Raw genomic sequence first — 24,059 nt, 5'->3', positions numbered from 1 at the left:
CTTGATGCTTAAAACTCCAATTTTGTTCTGTTTGTTATGTTTTAAACTTTGATTGTAACTCTAATTGAGTTTCAAATTTGAGAGGCTATTTCATATTCTGTGAATTTTTTCGAATTTCCAAAGTTTGCCAAAAATCAACCCCGAATCTGTCTTGGAAATACAAGTCAACAACTTCAAGCCAACATTTGAGTGTCTTCCACTTAGAATCATAGAAAAATGTCTTCTAGGAACTTTTAGTACTTCGGAACTAGTTTCCAACGGTACCAAGTTTTCCGATTTTGGACCTACGAAGAGTGAGATATGATTTTTCAAAGAATGCACCTCAAATTTGAAATTTTGAAACTTGACGGGAATTGAGTTTTTGGAGACTCTTTCCTATCCTCCAATACTAATTGACCATTTTGAACTTGTCTTCATGAAGGAAATTAGTTTTTCCTTATGTTGTTAAACATCACCTTCGAACCTTGAATTTTGAGCAATTAAGGGTCATTTTCATGATATTCTCTAAAATTGTACAAATGTGCAATCTTTTTTGATAATTGGGGTTTCTAAGTAATAGTGTGTAACAGATAACTATTGTTTGCTCAAACATTCAAGGGGACCTTCGAGAAGACCTCACAACGGATGCTTAAGTACTTGAATTGTGCAACACACTCTCTTATTTTGATAAGTGAATATCAAGTATATGTGAACTTGTTACGTGCTTAGTTGTTATTAGTAATTGGAGATTTTGAAAATGTTGAGTCGAGTGTGTACTTTACCGCACTCGTTCTCATTTGAATGAATAATGATTGAATTGATTGAAATGAAATGAATGGATTGAAGTGTATTGAATGGATTGAATGAAATGAAATGGTATGCTATGGCTGCATACGTCGTTGGAGTGAATCTCCTCGACTCATAAATGTTAAATAGGGGACGTCCAAACTCATAGGCCGACGTTGGACTCGAGCCGGCATAGGATTAGTCGGGAATCTTGGTGAGCCATGGGAATGAATGATAAGCTTGATCTATTGGAGAGATCTTACTTGGCTTACTCATACAGTAGCGCCTTTAACGCAGTTCAGGCCCGGTTGGGGGTTGTAAGGTGGAAGGACTTGTGAAGTAAAGTAAGCTCTACGGACTTAAAAATACCGACATGGGTGATGAAGTGTCATCGTGGGAAGGTATTCAATCGAGATTGGCAAAGCAAGTGAAAATTAATTCTCGAGAGCTACCATATCCTTGAATTGTTTCTGTTTAAATTTCACTTGAATTGTTAATTACTCGAATATTATTGTTTTACTTGTTGGATGGGATTGTTACTTGAACAACGTGCTTGCATGTGTGTTCTTAACCTCACAAGCAATTACTCATCCCGTAGATTTGTTTTCCTTAATAAGAACGGATTTGGAGTAAAACTCGAAGAAACCTTTGGGATGTACTTTTGTGTTAGAGTTTCAAATGTAATCGATTAGACATCTTCTGGCAATGGTATATTTTGGGAAACTAATGTATTTTGAAGTTGCGATGTAAGATTGAATATTTATATATGGAAGCATCTGCATTTTCTTACTTTGTCTTGTCGTTTTAGTTATCATTGTATTAAATTTGAACGAGAATTGTATCGAGTCCTAGCAAGAGTTGGGCAAGCGTCCCGCCGATACCCTTTGGTTCGCCTTAGGGAGAAGTGAGGGCGTCACATACATGACACATATACAAAATTTGGATTTCAAATTCAAATTTGGATTATGTGTCATGCATCCAAAAGTGAAAGTGTATACACTGTCAGTATACTGTCAGTATATAGAATATTAATCCTATAAATAAATGTAATAAATTATATAATCTAATAATAATAAATTTAGAATATTTGACAACTAAAAATAACCTTTATCCCATTTCTATCTAAGCAAGAATCCACTTGCCTTATTCCAAAGTTTCAAGACCAATACAAGCAGACAGTAAAGTCACCATTGCACGATTATCATGCTTCACTCTTGCTCTCTACATATCATCATAAAGTACCAAGACTTCATTATACCTAACAAACCAGCCTATCCGGTGATCAATGCATTCCAAGAAAACAACATCCTTCACAAACATTTTATCAAAAACCTTCCTTGCCTCATTAAGAAGTCTAGAATTCCTATACCTTGAAGGCATAAAATTCCTAGACTCCAACTTCTTTACAAGCACTTCACTAAAGGTGTTAGGACACTGATTTAGGAACACCAAACTCCTAGTTGATATTTGGCACAAACAAGCATGTTATGTGCTCTATGCGTATTCCCAAGTGTTATATATAAAATCTAATTGAGGTTATTAATTTTCTTGGTGATTTATTTCAACGCTTTTCTTGTTTCATTTTTTCCTTTTTCACTTTTTTCAGCTCCCTGTTTTATTTTATTTTTTGAATTTGGCTTTGATATATTGAATAGAGACTTTTAGAAAAAAAAAAACAAATTATCACCATGGGAGGTATGACGACCCCACCTCCTCCTAAAGCATATCTAAGGGTTTAGCGGACCGCCTGTCCAACTCTCGTCAGGGCTTACTCACTAACATTTTTGAAATAGTCTTTCACGCCTCTAAATTAACATTAAAGTTCACAATTCAACCAAAAAGTTTCAACTCCAAAAGTGAAACATAGGGGTACATTACCAAAGATCCCAAATACATTCCATGTACAAAAGTACAAGTACATGAAGATTATACACTTCACGCTTACTTGCTCCGGCCTCCACTCCTGTAAGGAAAACAAAACTAAAGGAATGAACTAAAAATCCAGTGAAGTTCCCAAACAAGCAGTCAAGTAGGTAAAGCACAGAAATATTACATTTAACACTTCACACACTTTGCACAGTAATAAGTAGTCATTCAAGAAACAGACATTCAATCATTGGAAGGATACATGCTCACTTAGAGCCATGCATTCAGTCATTCGTCCATTTCCCTTATACCTCCGACATTTGAAAGCATTTAAAAGTGAAAACTCCTTCAGTGTTCATTCATTCAGTCATTCATTTCAATTATTACATTACATTTACTAGCCAGTACTTCACCCGATTTTGTGGTTATACTCGAGTATACCTAACACTGTCCCAATGTCACCAACCGCCCGACTGTGTCAACTTCTGGCTCGAGTCGACTGGCAACGAAGAGCCAGAGCCCAATTTAGCCAAAGGCTTACATTTATGCACAAGCAACATTCAATCATTTGATCATTGGAAATTCACATTCACTTAGGTCGAGTGCGATAAAGTACACACTCATCCATCGAAAATCCATTTAACAATCATTGAAAAGCATTTAACATTCAAGCAAACATTCATAACATTCCACATAGTCATTGGAAACACAAACATGCAAGGAACACTCACCAATCAATCGCAATCTTTCACTTCAACCCTGGTTCATCCTCTTGAACTTTCTCGAGTCCTATCGTCATATACTATATTAAAAGATTAGCAATACAAACCAAAATACATGAAAAATTTGAGGTTTCAAAACTTCATTTAAAAAATGTGTCAATTTACAAGTTTTATACCCATATAACTTATCAAAAATATAATATTTTCTTGTTGAAATCGAGGAGAAAATCTCATGTGCATACTAAATCAATGTTGCAAGAGTTATTTGGAGTACAAGAGCATCGATTGCAATCAAACATTTAAGGAAACTAAAACAAAACTTTCAAAGTGCAAAGTTGGGAATTGTCCAACTAGAAAATGATTTGAAGAAACTCATTCTTTCATTTAAACCTCTTATCTTGACTCAAAACTAACACAGATGCAAAGAAATAGATTGTAACAAATGTTTTGAATTAAATCATATGCAAGAGGAGAACAAAAATGCCTTAGATTCACACCTCAACCCTCACTTGACCAACAAGAAGAAAATCTAGCAATATGTCCCATATTTCTTTAAGTTAATCATTCCATTCAAATTTTAGTTTCATAGTAAGTGAACCTCTATCAAGGCTACAAAACTATCAACTTTAAACATATATATTAAGTTCCAACTCACTTACACCAAAGCTGAATTTTTTTTATCTCAAAGCTGGAATTTCAAACCAAAGCTGGAAATATTCATATCAAAACTAAAAATTGCATACCAAAACTTGAACATCTCCTAATAAAGCTGAAATTGACATTCCAAGGGCTGAAAATAACATAATAAACCTAGAAATTGACCACTAAAGCTAGACAAATCATACAACAAAGCTAGAAGTGCATATCCAAGATAGGTATCTTCATATCAAAACTCATAAGTCCATATCAAAGCTGGAAACTCTCAACTCAAGGATAGAAAATATCAATCAAAGCTGAAAATTAACACTAAAGTTGAAAATTCAAATATAAGAGCAAGATAACCTCATACCAAAGCTTAAATTTCATATCCAACCACATATCAAAGCTGTCCAACACATTCCAAAACTGAAAATTGCAACCTAGTAAGCAAAACCATGAAATCTTCCATGAAATCCACTACAATCAAGTCATATGTTGCTTAAATTTCAAGATAAGAAGGAAAAGAGAGATTTTTTAATGATATACCTCAAGCTCTAAGAGAAATGGCACGACATGAGCTGTTCTTTCTCCTAAAAACTTCACCTCAAACTTCCTTGCCACCTTGTTGCAACTTTCTATGAATTGATTTAGGGTTTTAGGTTGATTTCTTTCCAAAGCAAGTTAGAAATCAAGATGAAACTTCAAAGTATTTTTTCTCTTTTCTCTCTTCTCTCTCTCAACCAAGAAGGAAAGAAAGTGAAGAAAATTTTGCTTCACTAGATGATAAGGATAGAAGAAATGTCTTGGTCAAAGGTGACCTTGATTGCCAACATTTGACATCCAACCATTTTCTCTCTCTCTTTTTTTTCCTCTATCTTTTTTTTTCCTCTATCTTTTTTTTCCTTAATTCAGCCAAAACCCTAGAAATACAAGGGAGAAATAAATAAAAGGAAAGTAAGGAAATTAATGAAAGAAAGGTCTTGGTCAAGTAGTGTCTTTGACCGGTGACAAGTGGCGCGAGTTGGTTCAAACCTATCACTTTGTCTCTCTTGTGTTTGTCTCTAATCTCCACGATATCTAGGGTTTCTCCAATTAACTCTTAACACCTCATGTCCCATAATTTTTTTTTGCACAAAACTCTTTCTAATTCACCAAATTTATTACTCACCTCACTAGTCGGTCACGCTACCTTAATGTACTACAGAATTTAGCATGCACTAAAATATAAAAGGGGAATGATATAAATCTTGATTCAACCAATAAAATCACCATGAAATTAAGGCAAGCAAAGTAAAATAAAATAAAATATAAATTAAATTTTTTAAAAATAAGAAAAAATATAAAATAATTTTTCGAGTCCTCACTGGAGGAGCAGGGCAAGGCGGGCCGGGGGATGGCGGGAATGGGAGCAGGAGGAGTTTTTGGGCAACAAGCGGGGGACAGGGGAGGAGTCTCCTACCCGAAACCCGCCCTGTTGCCATTTCTAGTCTCGACCTCTCACTTACACCTTTCTCCCCATACCTTCCAATCCATCCTCCTCCCAACCAGTATCTTATATTTATAAGGATTCAGTTGTGGTACGCTACCAATCTTTTTTAATTTTAAATTACACAGTCTTAGTATTAGCAACGACATTCGATCACGATCTTTGTAAAAAAGTAGCATGCCTTTACTAATTGAATAAATATGTATTTGTACAGTTTCAAATTTTGACTAATGATGTTGAACACTACAAAATAGTTGATAATACAACTATAATTAGAGTTTGAGTCAAAGTTACGAATGCGAACGAGTTGAGCTTAATTGAATAGTTTGCGAGCATGGTCAATCAAAATTCGAGCATGAACTTGCGTTGATCGAATTCAAGTTTGAGTTCGAGCAACTCGAATAGCTTGATGAGCTTGAGGTTAAGCTTAATATGTGAAGCTCAAAAGTTCATCGAGCTTAATCGAGTTTCATAGATATATGTTTTTTCTTTAATTTATTAGTGTGAAATGTTTATCTTGTCTTTTGTTTAAAATTATATAAAATATGAATTTATATAATTTAAATTTGATTGAACTCAATTAAAATCAATTGAATTCGAATTGAACCTGATTGTGCTTGATTTGATCAAACTCGAGTTCCAGCTTGAGTAAGGCAAAACAAAATCGAACTCGAATTCAAACTCAACTTTCAAGAGTTCAACGAGCTTGAGGTCGATTTGACTCGATTACACTCCTAATCAAATATATATGACCAAATATAAAAATTCCATGCTTTTTCTTAGCAATTTTTCATATATATGTTCTTATCTAAGTGTAAAATTTTTCCCATAATTTGTATAAATTTAGATGATGGTGTGGTAATTTTAGAGATTTTTAAGTGAACAAATGCTCTTTTCCTATTTCATTTTTTTTTTGGTAATTTATCTTTATCTAGAAGTCACAAAATGAGAAAACAAAGGTTCTACTTGGATTGTCCAATTTTTTAAAAACTACTTTGGGTGGGGCTAAATCTACACTTCCACAATCTAAATCCAAACCCTTATAACTAAGTTGACCAAAAAAACCCATAGGATTATGGGGTTTGGTAGAAACTTTTTAAATAAAAATTAGTCTTTTTGTGAAAATAGATGGTACTGATTTGGATTTAAAATTTACATTATTGTCAATGGTCTTAAAATTTTTAACATTTTTTCATTCACTTTAAAAGGGTGGCAATCAAGTCAGATTGTGGGTTGGTGTGTTGGATTGAGATCCAGGTATCCTGGATACACATCAACCCGAATATGATCCAAAATTAAATGAGTCCACTTTCTTGATACGAACACGACTTGCTAATTTTGGGAGTTACTCGAATCTAACCTGAACAACCTATTTGCTTAACTTTCTTTTTTTTTTTTCTTTTTGGCCTTCTCACGTTATTAGTATTGTCAACTTTTCTATAAAAGAGTTTCCATAAAAATATAAAATATTGTAGCCTAATCATAGATTTCGTATATGGTGCTTGTAATAAATTTTTTATTTTTCTTTTTGTACAAAAAAAATCATAACTAAAAACAAAACTACAACACTTTCAAAAATAAATATCTTTTTTTCACATAATATTCATGATTCCTTTTTTGAAATACTAATTTGCAGCCTTGGTTAGTTTTCTTTTTATTTACTTTATGCCTCTAATTTTTTATTAAATTATAAACTTACACATTAAACAAGTCAAACAGGCAAATGAGTCAACTCGTGTTTGACCTGATTAGGACTTGTTTGCTTGGTGAGTTATTTAGATTTGACTTGATTTTGACCCAAAATGGTGAAAAATAAATCCATACACATTAATTTCGTATTAGATTAGAATTGTGTTGAGAATTGCCAACCCTAACTTTGATGGCATTTATTTTTTCCTCTTATTGGTAGAGAGAATGTTTTTATCTTTTTTTTTATCATGTAAGAAGAAATGAGAGATTTTTTAAAAATTATGTTAAGAAAATATTTTCACTGTTTTGGCACGTTGCACTTCACAATTTATTGAAATATAATTTTTAAAAAGCACTAGTGAATATAATTAAAATGGTCATATTAAACAATTTCAATTAATTAAAATTTGTAACTAATTTTTTTACACATTTCTTGTTGTATGGAAAAACAAATTTTTCTAGTACATGCCCAAACCACAGCCTATAAAAAAAAACTGCAATTTCCCATTGCCTAAACATAAATGGGCCGAACCCAAAAAGTCTCGAATAAAAGAAGCTAAAAGCTCAAGCCATAAACTCTACATTTGAATTTACTGCCAAACTGAGATCCAAACAACATAGGAAAAGGAAACCACTACTTTCCTAATACCTAAAGCATCTAGAGTTTAGTATTTAATCACCACTCTCTATTCATTGTTCTCTTCACAAAAGAAACTACTAGCAAAAATTAAGAAATCAGTGATCATATCAGCGGCTAGGTTCATTCCTTGGTGCTTGAAGAATAAGCACAGAATTTCTTCTTTTCTTCATCTTTGTCAGAAGTAGTCGTATTTCTTTGATCACCTAGTAATATATCCACTACTTATATCAAGGGTTCTTTTGCAAACTCTCTGATTTTACAATTTTGGTTCTTCTATTTGGTAAAATTAGAGATTTGAACATCTATCATTCAACGGTTTGTTTCTGTTATTACCATCCAACATGGTAGTTGTCAAGAAAGGCATAGTTGGGAAGAAGAACAATTCAGCAGATAGAAATTGACATCAAAAATTAATGGGAGAAACAACAAAGGAGTAGCCCAAGCGCTAGTAGTTATAGATAGTCATGAAAGGAATGGGAAAAGGAAGAGAATAATGGATACACTACAAAGGTTGTAACACAACGAGAATAAGATTGGTGCAATTACTTTTAAGCCTAAGTAGCAGCAGCAAAAGGGTATTCTGATGATTTCCAGTGATCAAAACTAATGCACAAGTCAAGCTAATCGTGATGACGAATACATTTTGAAGACAGCTTTATATGTTGCAAGGTTAACACCCTACTTTGCCGAAATTATTTCCATAGCAAAAGCTGTGAAAACTAACATCGATCAAGGAAGGGAGAGAAACAAGGCAAAGAAGAAGAGGCACCGAGAGCAGCTAAGGAATTGAAGAAGAAAAAAGCTAAATTGAGGCAAAAAGAAAGAGAAGTTGCCTTACAAATGATGGAAAGCACAATTGATTTTGAAGACAATCTCATGATTGCAAGGAACTTGAGCAATTAAGTCAGTGTTCTCCCTATTACATTGTCTATGGACGCAATGGACCGGCAATGATGGTATTGAGAGGTTTAAAGATTGGCAAAGTTTTACACAATTTAGAACAGCTTGGCTTGCACTTGAAGAAGGAATTCATAGCAATGGATGATGATGAAGATGCATATTTGAGTTGCTCGGAAGTAGAAGAAGGAGAGATCATCGAATACTCATATTTTGCAATGAACTTGAATTCTTGATCTCTAGTTGTTCAAATTGTTAACTTTTGTTCATAACATGATGTAATGTACTTGAGCTTAATTTAGTTGCAGCTCTAATTTCGTGTTTTGTATTATTAATGTAAGAGTTTGTATTGCTATTGAAATCCAATTCAGTAAATATATGATTTTACTTAGAGACATACCTTGATTTTGTGGTTAATTTCTAGTTTGATTTCTTTTTAGAATACATATGCATATATAAACTATTGTACAAAGTATTTCTAGGTGAATTTCATCAAACTTATTGTAGTATTGGAAGAAAAATGGAAGGTAAACTACTTTTGTTGAATGATATGGACAGGCCTATCTCCAAACTTTGCTTTTGCTCATGTTTGTTGTTATAAATCCTATATAAGGAAAAGAATATGAAGTTTTTGAATTTAAGTTCAACAACAAATTTCCACACTTCTAGCAGTTAAACTCTGACCCAAACTTGAATATCACCATAAAATATGACATGCGTTGATGAAGTCAGAACTCGAGTTTAGACTAGATTTTCATTGATGAGTGAATTCAATAGATTTGTGTGTAATTGATAGTTCAATTTTCACTTAAAACCAAATCGGTAATTCAAGATAAATGCATTTTCTTATTTCGTGAAAGAACGATAGAAAACAAAAGATTGTAGCTATGGATAAAAGATAGGTATATCTGGTGTATTTCAAATTCCTGAGAATAATGAAACACCTAAGAGTCATCTTGAAATCATGTACTAATTGCTGCCATCACAAGCTGCCAATCAGCTGTAAAGTGTTTTGCTATACATGACCTAAAGTGTTCGATTAAACTACCAAGAACAAATATGGAATGAAACCTTAGTAATATGCCATATCAATCAACCCACAAGATGTGTTAGCAATACCTAGGTGAGCAAGGGATGGAGAAGAAGCATTTTAGACATGCATGTGATATGATCATCCTTTATCCCTTTGACAGTTATTAAAAAATGAATATTGGAAATTAGAAGAAGAGGACTACTCATAGCCGCAAAAGTTGCCAAGAAGCAACTTCTTCTAGTTCAATTTATATTGGTAGAGTTTAGGCATTACCAGTTTGACTATTACCTGTACAAATGTCGTGTTGAATGCCGAGTGACCCCTTTTTGCTAATTCCTTTTTGGTGTAGACTACAAAAGCTACCCCTTTCTACTACATAGGTAATGCTTGTAAAGTATGCTGGATCGACTCATTGCACACTTGCACCTAGCACTATGACAAATGCAAGTTCCCCTTTTGTGTTTTGTTAATTAGAGTAAACTTCATCAGATGGTGGTAAAGTAACCATGCTAGTTGGGGTGAAAAGAACTCATGAATTTTGTATCCATTTGTATGCCAAACTAGCATACTTTTTGAATAGTCTGTATTACATGGTGCAATTTGTTTTAGTACATAGAGAACCAAATCCATTTTAACTTCTTGATTCGGAAAATAAAAAGGGTTTGCTTTTATACTCTAATTATAGACTAGAGCAGTTAGAACAATCTAGTTGTTTGAACTTTTTGTACTGCTTCTGATCATCAAGGTAATTTCAGGACCAGGAATTCTCCCAAATACCTCTGCAGCAACGTCTAGTATATTATAGTGGCTCAGCACCCATATCCAGAACACAAGCATTATATCCAATCTCTTTTGCATTAGTTATCCATTTATCCCGTACCATGGTTATCATAATTTTTGGAAGTCAAATTGATAGCAATTCTCAAATCCTCTCACATTCACCCAACCAGAAGATGAGAATACTTAGTTGGCAGACCAAAGATTGCCTTCACAACTAAAGCTGGAGAGGTATTTTCAGCCATATCAGCAACTAGAGATGTATGTTAAGGTACCAATCGTAGCAGCTTAATATAAACTTTTGAGTGACAGTCAGCTTTATCATTGTAAAGGTGTGGATCAGGCAATGATATATTCACATGTCACGAGAAAAAGCCATGCAATTTATTCAAGCATTAGACATTTAGCAGAGTTTAATGCCACTGCACTTGCAAAGTCTTCCTATTTCACCACATTGTCCTAGAGGTACCCAAATGATTTTCATATCGAATATTGTTTCTTGATCTAGTAAACAACAACTTTGTTGAGTGTTTTCTCCCATTACAGCACCATAGGCTGCCCATCACTTGAAAGAATATGGATAATGTGGATTTGAATAAAAGATGCAAATCTATTATCTATTAGACAAGAAAATCATTGAAACTGAATGAAAGTGAGTGGAACAGAACATAAATAAGCCTAGCTATATGTCCTCATATGTGCAAAACAAATAAACAAGTGATCGATCCTATGCAAAAAAACACCATTTTCTGCTACCCAAGTGGAGTTTGAGCTTGTCATCTCACTAGAAGATTGAGTTATGGATGGTTCAATTCTCTCTGAGCTTTGTAAACCTGAAGCTTCTGGACCAACATTTTCAGAAGATAGGTCTCGTTGATGAGAAATTTCAGGCAAGCCCTCCTAATTTGTTTCAGATTGGTAGCAGTCTTCAGCAAGTGGCCCTCTGGTATTGTTTGCTAGTTGGAGTTTTTTCTTGCTTTTTTTCAATTGAGTATGATAATAATTTTGTATTTGATTATCATATCTTCTTGGTAATTTTGCTGCAATGGCTGACCATCTGTGTGGGTAGCGCAAAAATTCAAATGCATATATAAGAACTGAGCCGCAATGTAAATTTATGCTGCATGAAGTTTTGTTTCAAGTACAATCATGTGCCCTCTAGTAAGTAATACGAGCTTGCATGAAGGAATTTGCTGCACTAGCGATTTACACACACATTCAAAGATTGTATGCTAGTTTCTCAAAAATGATTCATTTGAATATATTTGTGTGTGTTTGATGGTTCAATTTTCACTTAACCCAAATAATCTGTCAAAGATGGAGTTGTTTTCTTGTTTTGTGAAAGAGCAGGAGAATAAGAAAAACTACAAAGCAGTATCAGAAAGAGCAGGAGAATAAGAAAAACTACAAAGCAGTATCACGATGCAAGAGCAATTGGTGAGCCATGCTACACAAACACAATTGTGCAATACATATGCGAGTACTAAAAATATTAAGAATTAGCGTCAATTTCGCCAGGTTATTTGATGTCAAGAAAGTTATTACGAAAGATTGTCCAGGCAATGAGAAAAAGATAGGTTATTTGGTGTATATCAGACTTTTAAACTCAATTACGGATTACTAGAATCATGAGATGACAATCAGCTCTGAAGAATTCTACTATTATGCATGGCTGAACATTTTGTATTAAATTGCCTAAGAACAACCATTGAATGTGGAGGCACATGAATATGCATCATAGGTTTGATTGTAAAGTAATTCGAGTAAAATACCAGATGACTTGGAAGTGTATTTGATTTACATAAGAGGTTCAAACAATAACCTGTCCACAAAATACTGTGACAAAATCAGTTAACGCTATTGGCTTTTTCGAGTTTGGAGGGAATAATTTAGCATTAACATCATGAAAGTAACCAAAATGGACATCTCCTTTATTTCTATACTCTCGGTAAGCTTGTTCTCAAGATCTTGTGGCATTTCATTTGTTGCACTAAATCCTTGAAACAATATTGTTGCATCAGCATGATTCAAGTTGCCTTGGTTATGGATTACCCAGGTTTCCATACATATTCAATTCGAATTTGGTTCCTTTTTTGCAATTGATGCCAAGCATTGGTCAACATGATACATCCTCAATTTGCAGTCGCAAATTCCAAATTGCAAAATATCTATATATATAATAAAATAAAGGGAAGGGGTATCCTATGCTCTCTACTAGTACATGTCTCTCTATTTATCTTTTTTTTTTTGAAATAGTCAAGAAAATTTGAAGTCTAATGGAAAAAACTTCTGACAATTTGATGACTGTGTTGGTTTCCTCATAATGCTTGTAGAGGCACAAAAGGAAAAGGGAAGTTTTATTAATGGTTGAGGAATGCCTTTCACAGTCCGACAATATTGTAATTTGAATGTAGGAGGGGTTTGTGGACGGGGGGTGCAAAATAACCAAGCTACTCGAGCTCGATTGAGGAGTTTAGTTAATAGTAGAGTTCAGAGCATTGGATTCATATACTCAAAAGCTTGATGAGTTTATTGAAGTAGTTACATTTAAATTATAAGTATTACTAAATTACTCTTTTAACTATGTTATTTGTGAAATTTACTAAAAAAAATCTCAACTTGAAACATAGCAATACAAGCAGAGAATGAACTGAAATCGAATTCAAGTACTATTCTAACCTCATCGAGTTGAGCTCGAGCTTCCACTCTCATGTTTCTTCGAGTTCGGCCACACTTTTCTGGTCATTGAGTTCAAACTTGAATGTAGTGATATTCGATCTCAACTTAACTTTAATACATCCTCTAGGGGGAAGAGTGGAATTTCCATAGACATAAACCAAGAAAAAATTAGCAAATTAGCAACAGAAAATGCAAATCTAAAACCTACTTTCAAGTGGGCTTCCAGGAGAGGGACCAAAAATCCCACCCTATAAAATTCTACATAACTAAAAATAGAAGAATAGTCAATTTCAAGTTCCACTATTAATAGCAGATTTTCACCACTTACCACCTGGTTCGGATGGTCACCGAAATTAGGAATATGTTTACTTACCAAAATGTCTTTCATGTTCCTAGCCCGATATGCCCTGATCAAACTTATTAGGAAGTATCGGTCACATTGAAGGAAAGAAACATCAAAACACCAAAATATGGTTATTATATTTACGTGTATCAAAAAGTAAAAATCAATCCCTTTTTTGGGTAAACAATCTATTCCAACATTAAACTTTTGAATTGAGACAAAAACATAGAGCTTTGGGTATGTTATATTTGTGAATTAATTCGTATAAGTATATTATGGAAACCAATTGGGAGAGACTAAAATTCACATCCCATATAATCATTGAACAAGAATACCCTTAACTTTTAAGTTTATTTGATTCTTTAAGTGTTTCAAGAAACATATATTTATCGAGCAAAAAGTGAAAAAAAAAATTTACATCACAAAAGAGAATATTTTCAGACATTTTACAAGTGCATGTGAATATTATTTTTAATTTAAAATTTCATTTAGCAATCTAGATTTTTCAATTATGAACAAACATGTAAAAGCACCACATATATATTTCAATTCCATAAAATCAAAATCTAAGCGATTTTCAAGATAGAATATACAAACATATTGACATCTCCATATTCATATCCTCCACTTGATTATCTATAAATTAGTGTTAAAAGAAGTTCAACAAAAAAAAAAAGTAGTAGTTCATATAAGGAAAGAGGGAAAAAATAAAGCAGCTTTAGAGAAGCACAAATTCTGGAATAAAATAAATAGTGGAAGGAATTTCTATATAGAACTAAACATAAAGATTAACATATGGATTTTTTTTCTTTAGAAAAGATATCGTTGTTCCCTATTGTCATAATGTAAAAAGATAACCTAAATACCATAAAATGTTTTGTTTTAATGTATAAAACCTTAAGGCATTAACGTCCAATAAAAGTATGGGTCTGTCTATAGGGTGTTTATTGAACACTCATTAAGATATATTTCAGGTGTCATATTTTTTAAAATATAAAATTAATTAGAGAAAGTAAATAAATACAAGGAAAGGTAGATAAGATTAAACAGGAAAAGTATATAAAAGTAAGGAAAGGCAATAATTATTATATATATATATATATATATATATACACATGATAAGTTAGGTGTGTTAACAAGTGTCTAATTGGCATCCATTAGAAAAACCCTAAAAGCATATGGTGTGGATTTAGCTCCTCCCAACTACTTTTTATTTTTGAAATTTACAGTAACAAACTCTAAAACATTTCCAAAAACACAAATAAGTAAATAAATAATCTATTATCTCTTCTTTCTCCCACCCACTACCCACCACTACCATATCTCCTTCTCTACCGCCATCACTGCCCCTTCCCTTCCCTCCTCCTCTCTCCTCTCTCTCCTTTCTCTTTCCTCCTCCTTCCCTTCTTCCTTCATCCTCTCATCCCCTATCCTGCCCTTCCCTGGCAAGCCCTCCTCCCCTTCCTCCCTATCTAATTGGGATCATGACCACGACCAAAGGAAAAAAGAGAGGAAGGTGTTGCCTGGCAGCCCCCTCCCTTCTCTCTCCCTTTGGTTGCAACCATGATTAGAGGAGAGGTTGCTGAAGAAGAGGAAGAGAAGAGATGAGAGAGGGGAGGAAGGAGAGCAAAGAAAGAAAGGGAGGAAAAGGGAAGAGAGAGGAGGTTGGAGAAGAAGGGGCAATGGAGGAGGGGAGATGGCAGCATTGGAGAGTGGAGGTGGTTGAAAAATTTTAATAATTATTAATGCAAGGAAAGGTAATAATTGTTAGTATATATATATATATATATACATGATAGGTTAAGTGTGTTAACAAATGTCTAATGGGCACCCATTAGAAAAATCCTAAAAGTATATGGTGTTAATTTAGCTCCTCCCAACTACTTTTTATTTTTGAAATCTACTGTAACAAATTCTAAAAATATTTTCAAAAACACAAATAAGTAAATAAATAATCTACTATCTTTTCCTTTTCCCACCTACTACCCACCACCACCACCTCTCCTTTTCTACCGCCACCACTGCCCCTCCCCCTTCTTCCTCCCTTCTCTCTTCTCTTTCCCTCCTCTTTTTCCTCTTTCCTCCTTCTTCCTCTCCTTCCTCTCTCTTCTCTCTCCCTCCTTTTTCTTCGTCCTCCTTTCCCTTCTTCCTCCCACCTCTTCTCCCCTACCTTCCCCTTTCTTGGCAACCTCTCCTCTCCTACCTTCCTATCTAATTGGGGTCGCAACCATGACCAGAGAAAGAGAGAGGGGAGGGGGTTGCCTGGTGGCCCCTCTCCCCTCTCTCTCCCTTTGGTTGCAACTACAACCAAAGGAGGTTGTTGAGGAAGTGGAAGAGAAGAGAAAAGGGAGAGGAGGTTGGAGAAGGAAGGGCGGTGGAGGAGGCGAGGTGGCGGCAGTGGTAGGTGAAGGTGGTAAAAACATTTTAACAAATTTAAAAAATTCATCCAATAAAATTTTAAATTTTAAAAACATCTCAAAATCATCCTAAGAGCACCTAATCCAGACTAACCATCTACAGTTGAAAGTTTTCAAATACAATGTTATAATAAATTTTTTAAATATACCCCTAAAAATACCTAATTCATAAGGACCCAAAGTTTTATAGGATTTTTTGCCATTGACAAATGTTCTAAATTAACTCCCACTATTTCCCATAATTTTCATTTTTTTCAATTTTTTTTTAAATTTTTGGTTTTTAAGCAAAATACCATCATGGCAAATTCCATGACCTTTTAGTAACTATCATCTTCTAATATATAACCTCCAGAACGTCTTATGTCTCTTTAAGTTCCCTTTTTTGTCATCTTTTATGATAAATTAATTTTTTTTGTGGAAATTGCACGAATGAATTTAAGAGCAATGTAGCAAACTTACTAATCAAACCGTATAATCCTACCAATACTGCATATGGATAGTCTAGCCCAACAAATTACTCATGTCCTTCATCGAATTACCTGCAAGTAACCTTTAGCCGGTATTTAATCCTATTGAATATGCCGTCAATTACACAATCATGTTTTGAAAAAATCTATATAATCCTTTTAGCGTATCATTCCCTTTAATCCTATTGAAAATGCCATCAATTACACAATCATGTATTGAAAAAATCTATAATCCTTTTAGCGTATCATTCCCTTTAACAAGTATCTCTTAATGATGATAGTAGTTTGAATTTTAAAGTTTTAAAATTGTAACGTTACTATATAAGGATCAAAAGACACTTATTTCACCATCAAGGATGTATTTTATTTGAACAAATGATACCCAAAAAAAGCACTTTAGAATCTTCCTCAAATTTTACTATACCTACAAGTATAGCTGTTAATCTTGAGCCATATGCATTGAGTCATCCAAGTCGACCCGTGAATAAATGGTTTTGGATAACCTATTATTTCCAAGTTGAATCTAATTGGGTAACCCAATTAGACCCATTTAAAAAAAGAGTATATGGCAACACCCAAAAACTTTTTTTGTTGTCACTAAAATTCAAGAACCTTTCTATGCCATTACTTTTATCCATAGTTATTAAACTTGGTCCAACTCAGTAGTCGAATCATTCAACCCGGTGAACCGGTTATTGGACCGGGATGGGCTTCTAATTGAACAGTTTAAGCATAGAACCTGTTGATTGGCTAATGATCTGACAGTTCAATCGGATTAAGCCGTGAACCTGGCCGATTTTGTCAACGAAGTGGGATTGTGAAAAAAATTTTAATAAGCTCTTGTTAAAATTCAAACTTGAGACCTTAGGCATATAACTATAGTATACTCATCACCAGACTACTTGTTATATGTTAGTAAAGTAGCTTTCTTATAATATATGAACGTTTTGTCAATTCTATCCTTTTTTTATTTCTCTAAAACAAATTTTTTTTTTTGGAAAATGGATTTAAAAAAATAACGTATTACATAATTCATTTTAAAGACAAATATTATTTTTAATAATTTTTTGACCTTAAAAATTTGTAAATAAACTAGATAATTACATTAAATACGGATAAAATTTTACACTTGAAATTTTGTGGATTACTAATAAATTTATGTTTTATTAATTCTTATATGAATTACTTATTCTACAACGAATTAAATTAAATGAGCATTTACTGTGACATTGTTTATTACAATTTATATCATATGTTTTATATAAAAAATATAATATTTAAATATATTGGATGGTACAAGTTCAACTAGTACCACTCACCCACTGGTTGAACTAATGACCCGTTGATCCACCTCCTTCATCGAGTTACTTCTTGAGCCGGATTTAATAACTGTGCTTTTATTAGTTAAAGGTCCTCTGTGCCATTATTTATATCAGTAAAAAGTGATGAGATAATCTAACTAAAAAAGTTAGAAGAGTTAATAAATGGATAATTGGGCAACTTACACCCATATGACACCCAACCCATTTGAACGCATTTACTTAATAGATATAATAAGGTTAATCCATTTATACCTAACACCCAATTCATCTATTTTGACAGCTACACCTACAAGTATCAATTTTTATTGATTTTGCTTCCAAAAATGGCTTGTTCCCTTAGTTGGAGGATTAACGAGGCAATGCATGACTATTGTATGCCGATGATAAATTAAAAAAAAAAAAGTCCTACTGATACTCGATGGTATTGTTAATTTGCTCCTCAATGTACACAAATTTATTGCCCCTATGGATCACATACGGTCACGTTTATTACCCTGTGTATATCGATATATCCATGATTTAACTTTACCAAAAATCTTAACACGTAAAGCTCCTCTTATCAAGTACCCGTTTGGCAACCCGTAAAACAAAAAATTGTAATTCCGTCCATGGAAAATATTCGAAGTAAAATTTCAAAGGATGGGCACATTATGTAAAAAAGAGAGACAGGGCATTGCCGTCTCCATAAGGTGCAAATTTAACAACAGCCACAAGACAGTATTAAAACAAGCTTAAATACCCACGCACAGGGATTAGGAAGAAAGTACATATATGCAAAGCCATGGGCTGGTGTCCTGAAGGTCTACCCCGCAGTAAGGGAATTTTGGAGTCCAAAATGCTCCTGGCCGCAGAGCACCAAACAGAAACAATTTGCAAAGAACAGAAAAGGCTAGAGCCCTTTCAATCGAAATTTCCTGCAGCTGCTCCAGTGGATGGACTAGCATCACATGCATGATAGATGCAGCTAATAGGGACCTACAAAGCACCAAATAGCAACCACAAGTGAAGCTGCTTGGCTGATAGCGTACAAAAGGATGATTCCTTCTACACTTTGCAAACAAGTGCATAAAGAGAATAATCTACCAAGAAACTAAAATAGTGGCCATGACAAAAATGTGCACGAGGTTATAAAATGAAGAGTCCAAAATATAGCTATTCTTACCATCTATTAACAGAGCCCAAGGAAAGCTGCATAGTCAGAATCCATGTCCCAGAGAGTGAAGTCCTCAAAATCATCAAAATAATAATCATAGTCAGAAACATCAAAGTCAGAAATCCCAGAGGAGTAGACATCAAATGAATCAGAGTAATGAAGTCCTTCACAGTCATCAAGTTCTTCATCAAACTCATAATCTGCCGTGGAGTCATTAGGGAGCCTCAGATGTGTAATTTCTTGAGAGCATCGTTTTCCTAGATCACCATCCAGGTTAACATAATAACATTTCCGAAGATCTAGTGATTCCAGTTTTGCACAGTTATCAAGAATAGCTTTCAAGCCTTCATTTGTCATCTTATTTCCCAAGAGATGAAGGTGGTGTAATCCTGGCATGGTTTTTGCAATAGCAGCTGCCTCCTTATCACATTCTTGATGTGGCAGTTCATTGCTTCTCGTGTTTATTGTAAATGACTTTAACAAAGGGCAAGAGCAGCCAACTATTTCAAGGGCTTCACTGGGCATGGAGATAAAGAAAAGGTGCAGCTCCTCCAACAAAGGTAATCTTTTAACAGCTTCTGTCAAACCTTCACCACTTATACTATCACAAAAGGCAAGCCGAAGGCGCTTAAGCTTGCCTGACCTGTATAAAAGTTGCAAAGACAAAACAAAGGCAAGACATTAAACTGGTTCCATTTACAAATTTGCATAGGACAACATTCATGGTAAGCAAACTTTTACATGGTTCAGGGCTTGGTGGCAAGCAAGGCCCTAAGAAATATATTAATGGGCATAGGAAATTGATAATTATATTGTGATTCTTCAGTTAAAACCTGACATAATCCAAAACAACATAAGGCCGCATGTGCAATCTCGTATTATGCCGGATAAAAGAAAATAAGGTTACTATAAATGGGGAAAATGCAAAAAGTTGTATAAAGAATTTAGACAAGAAAAAAAAGAAAAGAACGGTACTACCAAAAGAATATAATCTGTAAAGCTAACTATAACATGACAAGAAATTTACATTGCAGCTTGAAATTGCAAATAGGCCATGCAGGGAAAAAAATAAAAAAGAAAAAGGACATTGTAGATATACTTTGACAACTAGAGAAATCAATTGCAATTACTTATACCTGATCATGATTGTTGATTCCTCAAAGGACAACCTATACAGAGGTTAATTAGACTACCTTATTCATAATTACAGAAACCACCTGTTCGTTTTTTGAAAATAAAGTAACTCACCTTAAAGTTTAGTATCATAGATTAGCATGAAGTCTTCTTGGAATCTAAATAACCCATATGAGAAATATTTTGGAGCAAATCAGTGGGGAAGCAGAGGTCCTTTTCTTCTTCTTCATTTTTAATTTTTTTAAAGCTAGGAGATGTAGTCATATCCTGAAAAGAATTACTTCATCTAAATTATAAAACATAGGCAGACAGCGGATGTAACTCTGTTTTGGAGAGGCACAAAAGTATAATTCCAAAGATGCCAAACCTCATAAAGTGATTTACAGGCGAACCTTTATAAAATGGTTTGTTCTTCCTGGATGACAACCAACACTACAGACAATTGGGTTCACTTCTCCATCCAAGGATATGCAAGGTTAATCTAAATCAACCACCAAATCAAGACATTGAACAGGTATGGGATAAACTTTCTGAGAACGCCAGCAACAAATGCTGTCTACCATTGAAGAATTAAGTCACAACTCTTTGGCTCCTATACATGACACAGGGGGAAATCAAAGAATTATGCCTGTGAAAGTCAGAACAGCTTTTGCCCATAGACAGGGATACTCATTATGTTCCACAATCTCACCAAACAAGATTTACCACCAACAGTGCAATAATATAACCAATCATCATCAAAATCACCATAGAGTCAACTGTATAACTGTCAATAAACTAGGCATACTGACCATAACCTACAAGACTAACAGAAACAAAATCAAGGCAAAAGCTCAAGGTTTTAAGCCTCATCAACAAAGTAGAGAGAGAACGGTCAGCAAGGAGAGATTTCATCTCGGCATCCAAGTACCAGGAAACAGTATTAATCTCAAGAACACACTACAAACGTGTAGGGGAAAAAATGAAAAGAAAATGCAACCATTCCATTTTGAAGATGTGTTAAAAAGAACTAATCCAATTGCAATTTAAATTAAAAGGACAAAACAATATTAAAGAAAATAACGGCTCTGTTTGGGACCCCTGTTTTTAGGGTGTTTTCAATAGACAAGCTTTTTTACAGCTTTGTCTACAGGAACCCTCTAAAAACACCCCAACTTTTTAAAATACACACATCGAAATATCCCAAAACACACAGTTTTTTCTTTCTATCCTTTTCTTCTTCTTCCTCCTCTAATGCTGGCACCACTATTTGAAGTAACTTTGCTAACAAAGGGACAAAGGGACTAGCACTAAGCATCAACAACAAGATTCAGAATGACAGCTCATGACTCCAAGAGTGCTTCATATATCATAGAACATAGACAACATCTCAATCCAGGTCATGCACAATACAAAGTACGCACTGCTAATGGACCACAAAACAAGCCCATTGCTCCATTTCACCTCATACTCCCGAAGTTATGGTACCATTTTTAAATGCTTATCAATTGATTAGTGCAATGATACACAAAAATTGCGCACACTCAATGAATCACAATTACCATGGGACAGAAAAAACAAAATGCTGATGTGGTACATTATCACTGGCCAGTGTACCACAAAGAATCCTCCTCAATTACTCAAAGGGAAACTTTTCAAAAATTCTGTGCCTCAAAACTTAATTTGCAAAGAAGCCGCAATTTTAAACTTTGCAGCACAATTTACATTCAAGCATATATTTCTGTAGAAATATATTGCTACAAAGTAATTTACATTTTATACAAAATTCAGCATCAATGCACTTCATAATAAATGGACCCAAATTACACCTTCTTTACAAATTAAGATATGGAGCACCATTTTCACCAATTTTTCCCTAGAATGATTACCTTTATCCTTACTCTAACCTCCCTAAATATTCAAAAATAACCCTAATTTGCATAAAGCTAATTAAGTTAAACTAAACCAAAGTGCAACAAACTCATAATCCTGCACATAAATTCAGATACAAATCTAAATACAAATGAAAATTCAAGTTTCATCAACAAATCTACCTTTCAGCAATATACTCAAGCAATTCATCAGTACCAATAGACCCAATGCTGATATCAACCAACTGGCCCTGGCTCCGATCCACAGCGTGCTGGACCATGATTTCCATATCGTAAGGCTCATCCTCGTAATCCGCACAATCATACATGTCAATCACTCGCCACATGGCAGGATCAAGGCAAACACTGCGCCAGGTCGTACACACTTTCTGTGCACTCTCCAGTATATCGACTACCGACAGTCTCTGCAATATGTTGGCCGTTATGTCCCGTGGCAGCTCTGTCCACGGCGGCGGGGGAGGCCGGGCCGATACTGAAGTGGATGCTGATGAACCTTTTCTTCGCCATACTTGTTTGATTTTGAGATTTTTCTTTCTTCCTATCATGTTTAGGGTTTCAGTGTCCCGAGTAGAAATTCAGGAAATGGTTGGAAACTTTTCGCATTGACGGATGGAGTCAGGGTCTTCTGGTTTTGGAACTGTAGGAGTGTGAAGTAGCATTGCTAAACTAAAGCACTGTTTGTTTGACGGGGGAAGACGCGCAAGAAAGTTCGTCCTGGAAAAAGTAAAATGAAATGAAATAAAATAAAGAAAAAGGAAATTAATTTTTTTACGTGTGTTTGGTTAATAAGAAAATGATGCAAGAAAATATAAATTCTTGTGTTTGTTTAGTTAGAAAGTCACAAAAAAATTGGCTAGCATATTCTTTTTTGTTTGTTTTTTTTGTCAATACGTCAAAGTTACACACAAATTAGATTAAAATTGGTTAAAACACTTCAAGGGTTGAACCTAAAGGGGACCTATAAAAAACATTCATCCAATTAATTGGTGACAGGAATGTGCTCCTATGGACCTTAAGTCTAAGGGCACTACCTCACACACTCTCGATATGGGATGAAACCATCCTACCGTCTCAGCCGGCCTCACGCACACATGGTGACTTTTTTTTGTCAATACGTCAAAGTTACATACAAGTTAGATTAAAGTTGGCTAAAACACAATATACAAAAAATGGAAATCTTCATTTTTTGTGTTTATAATTAATATATGTAAAAACATGTAATAATTATAACATTTTGCATATTGGAAGAGTTGTTTACCTGAAAATTAATCACATTCTTTAATAATAAGTTCACACACACACATATATAATATTAAGGGAAAATCATTCAAAACATCCCTCACATTTTGTAAAATAACTTTTTTCGTCCCTTACTTTTAAAAGTATAATTTTACGTCTCTTACAAATTTACATTGATCAAATTTGGTCCCTACCTAGGTTTCCAACTAGTTTTTAGTCGGAATCCATCACGTGTCTTGCACGTGATTATTTTTTAGGGGTAAATTTGTCAAATCAAATTTTATAATCTAATCCATAATCCCTTACATTTCGCAAAATGAATTTTTTCGTCCCTCACATTGTACAAAATTAATTTTTTATTCCTCATATTTTATAAAATGAAAATTTTTTATCCCTCATTGACTATGTGTATGAATAGTTTTTTTTTTTTAATTCGTGTATATATCTAATTAATTTCACTTGAATAATACGAATAACATGTAATATATCTCTATTTGATTTATATACATGCTATTCAATAAATATATACATGAGTTTAAAACTAATAATTTTATTTTAAACCCATGAATATATTTATTTGATTTCACCATATGAATTTGTTCAATATTTGTGGCCTTTTCTCTTTTAGTAATAATGTATTTATTGAGTTGTATAATAAGGCCATCCAATTAATGGGTCCTAATTCGAATTCTATAGTCATGCTAATGAATTGCAATTTAAATTTGAAATTTCTACTCGCCACCTTTAAGACCGACAATTGAATTACTTACTTTGTAATTGTTTTAAAATTTGAAAGTGCCAATCACTTACTTCTTTTTATCATACTTTTTCTTTGATTATTTTTTTATCCAATTTTAATTCGATATAAATACTTGACAATGTCGAAATTATTTGATTTCATCTAAATAGGCTAATGGTAG

The 24,059-nt window shown here is 34.0% G+C and overlaps 1 protein-coding gene across 1 annotated transcript; it reads right to left on the bottom strand.

Annotated features, from left to right (window-relative positions):
* Positions 1–18,351: 18,351 nt before the first annotated feature.
* Positions 18,352–22,590, bottom strand: LOC113707622 (F-box protein SKIP19). The gene is made up of 3 exons (XM_027229885.2): positions 22,063–22,590; positions 18,905–19,538; positions 18,352–18,717 (listed from the first exon to the last, which is right to left on the bottom strand). The coding sequence occupies exons 1-2, from the start codon at positions 22,443–22,445 to the stop codon at positions 18,911–18,913; spliced, it is 1,011 nt and encodes a 336-aa protein (XP_027085686.1). The 5' UTR covers positions 22,446–22,590; the 3' UTR covers positions 18,352–18,717; positions 18,905–18,910.
* Positions 22,591–24,059: the final 1,469 nt, after the last annotated feature.

This window comes from Coffea arabica, chromosome 9c (assembly GCF_036785885.1).
Source record: "Coffea arabica cultivar ET-39 chromosome 9c, Coffea Arabica ET-39 HiFi, whole genome shotgun sequence".
In the NCBI taxonomy this organism is placed as follows: domain Eukaryota; kingdom Viridiplantae; phylum Streptophyta; class Magnoliopsida; order Gentianales; family Rubiaceae; genus Coffea; species Coffea arabica.
The sequence above is the reverse complement of the archived record's forward strand: the minus strand, read 5'-3'. Positions and strand labels throughout refer to the sequence as shown.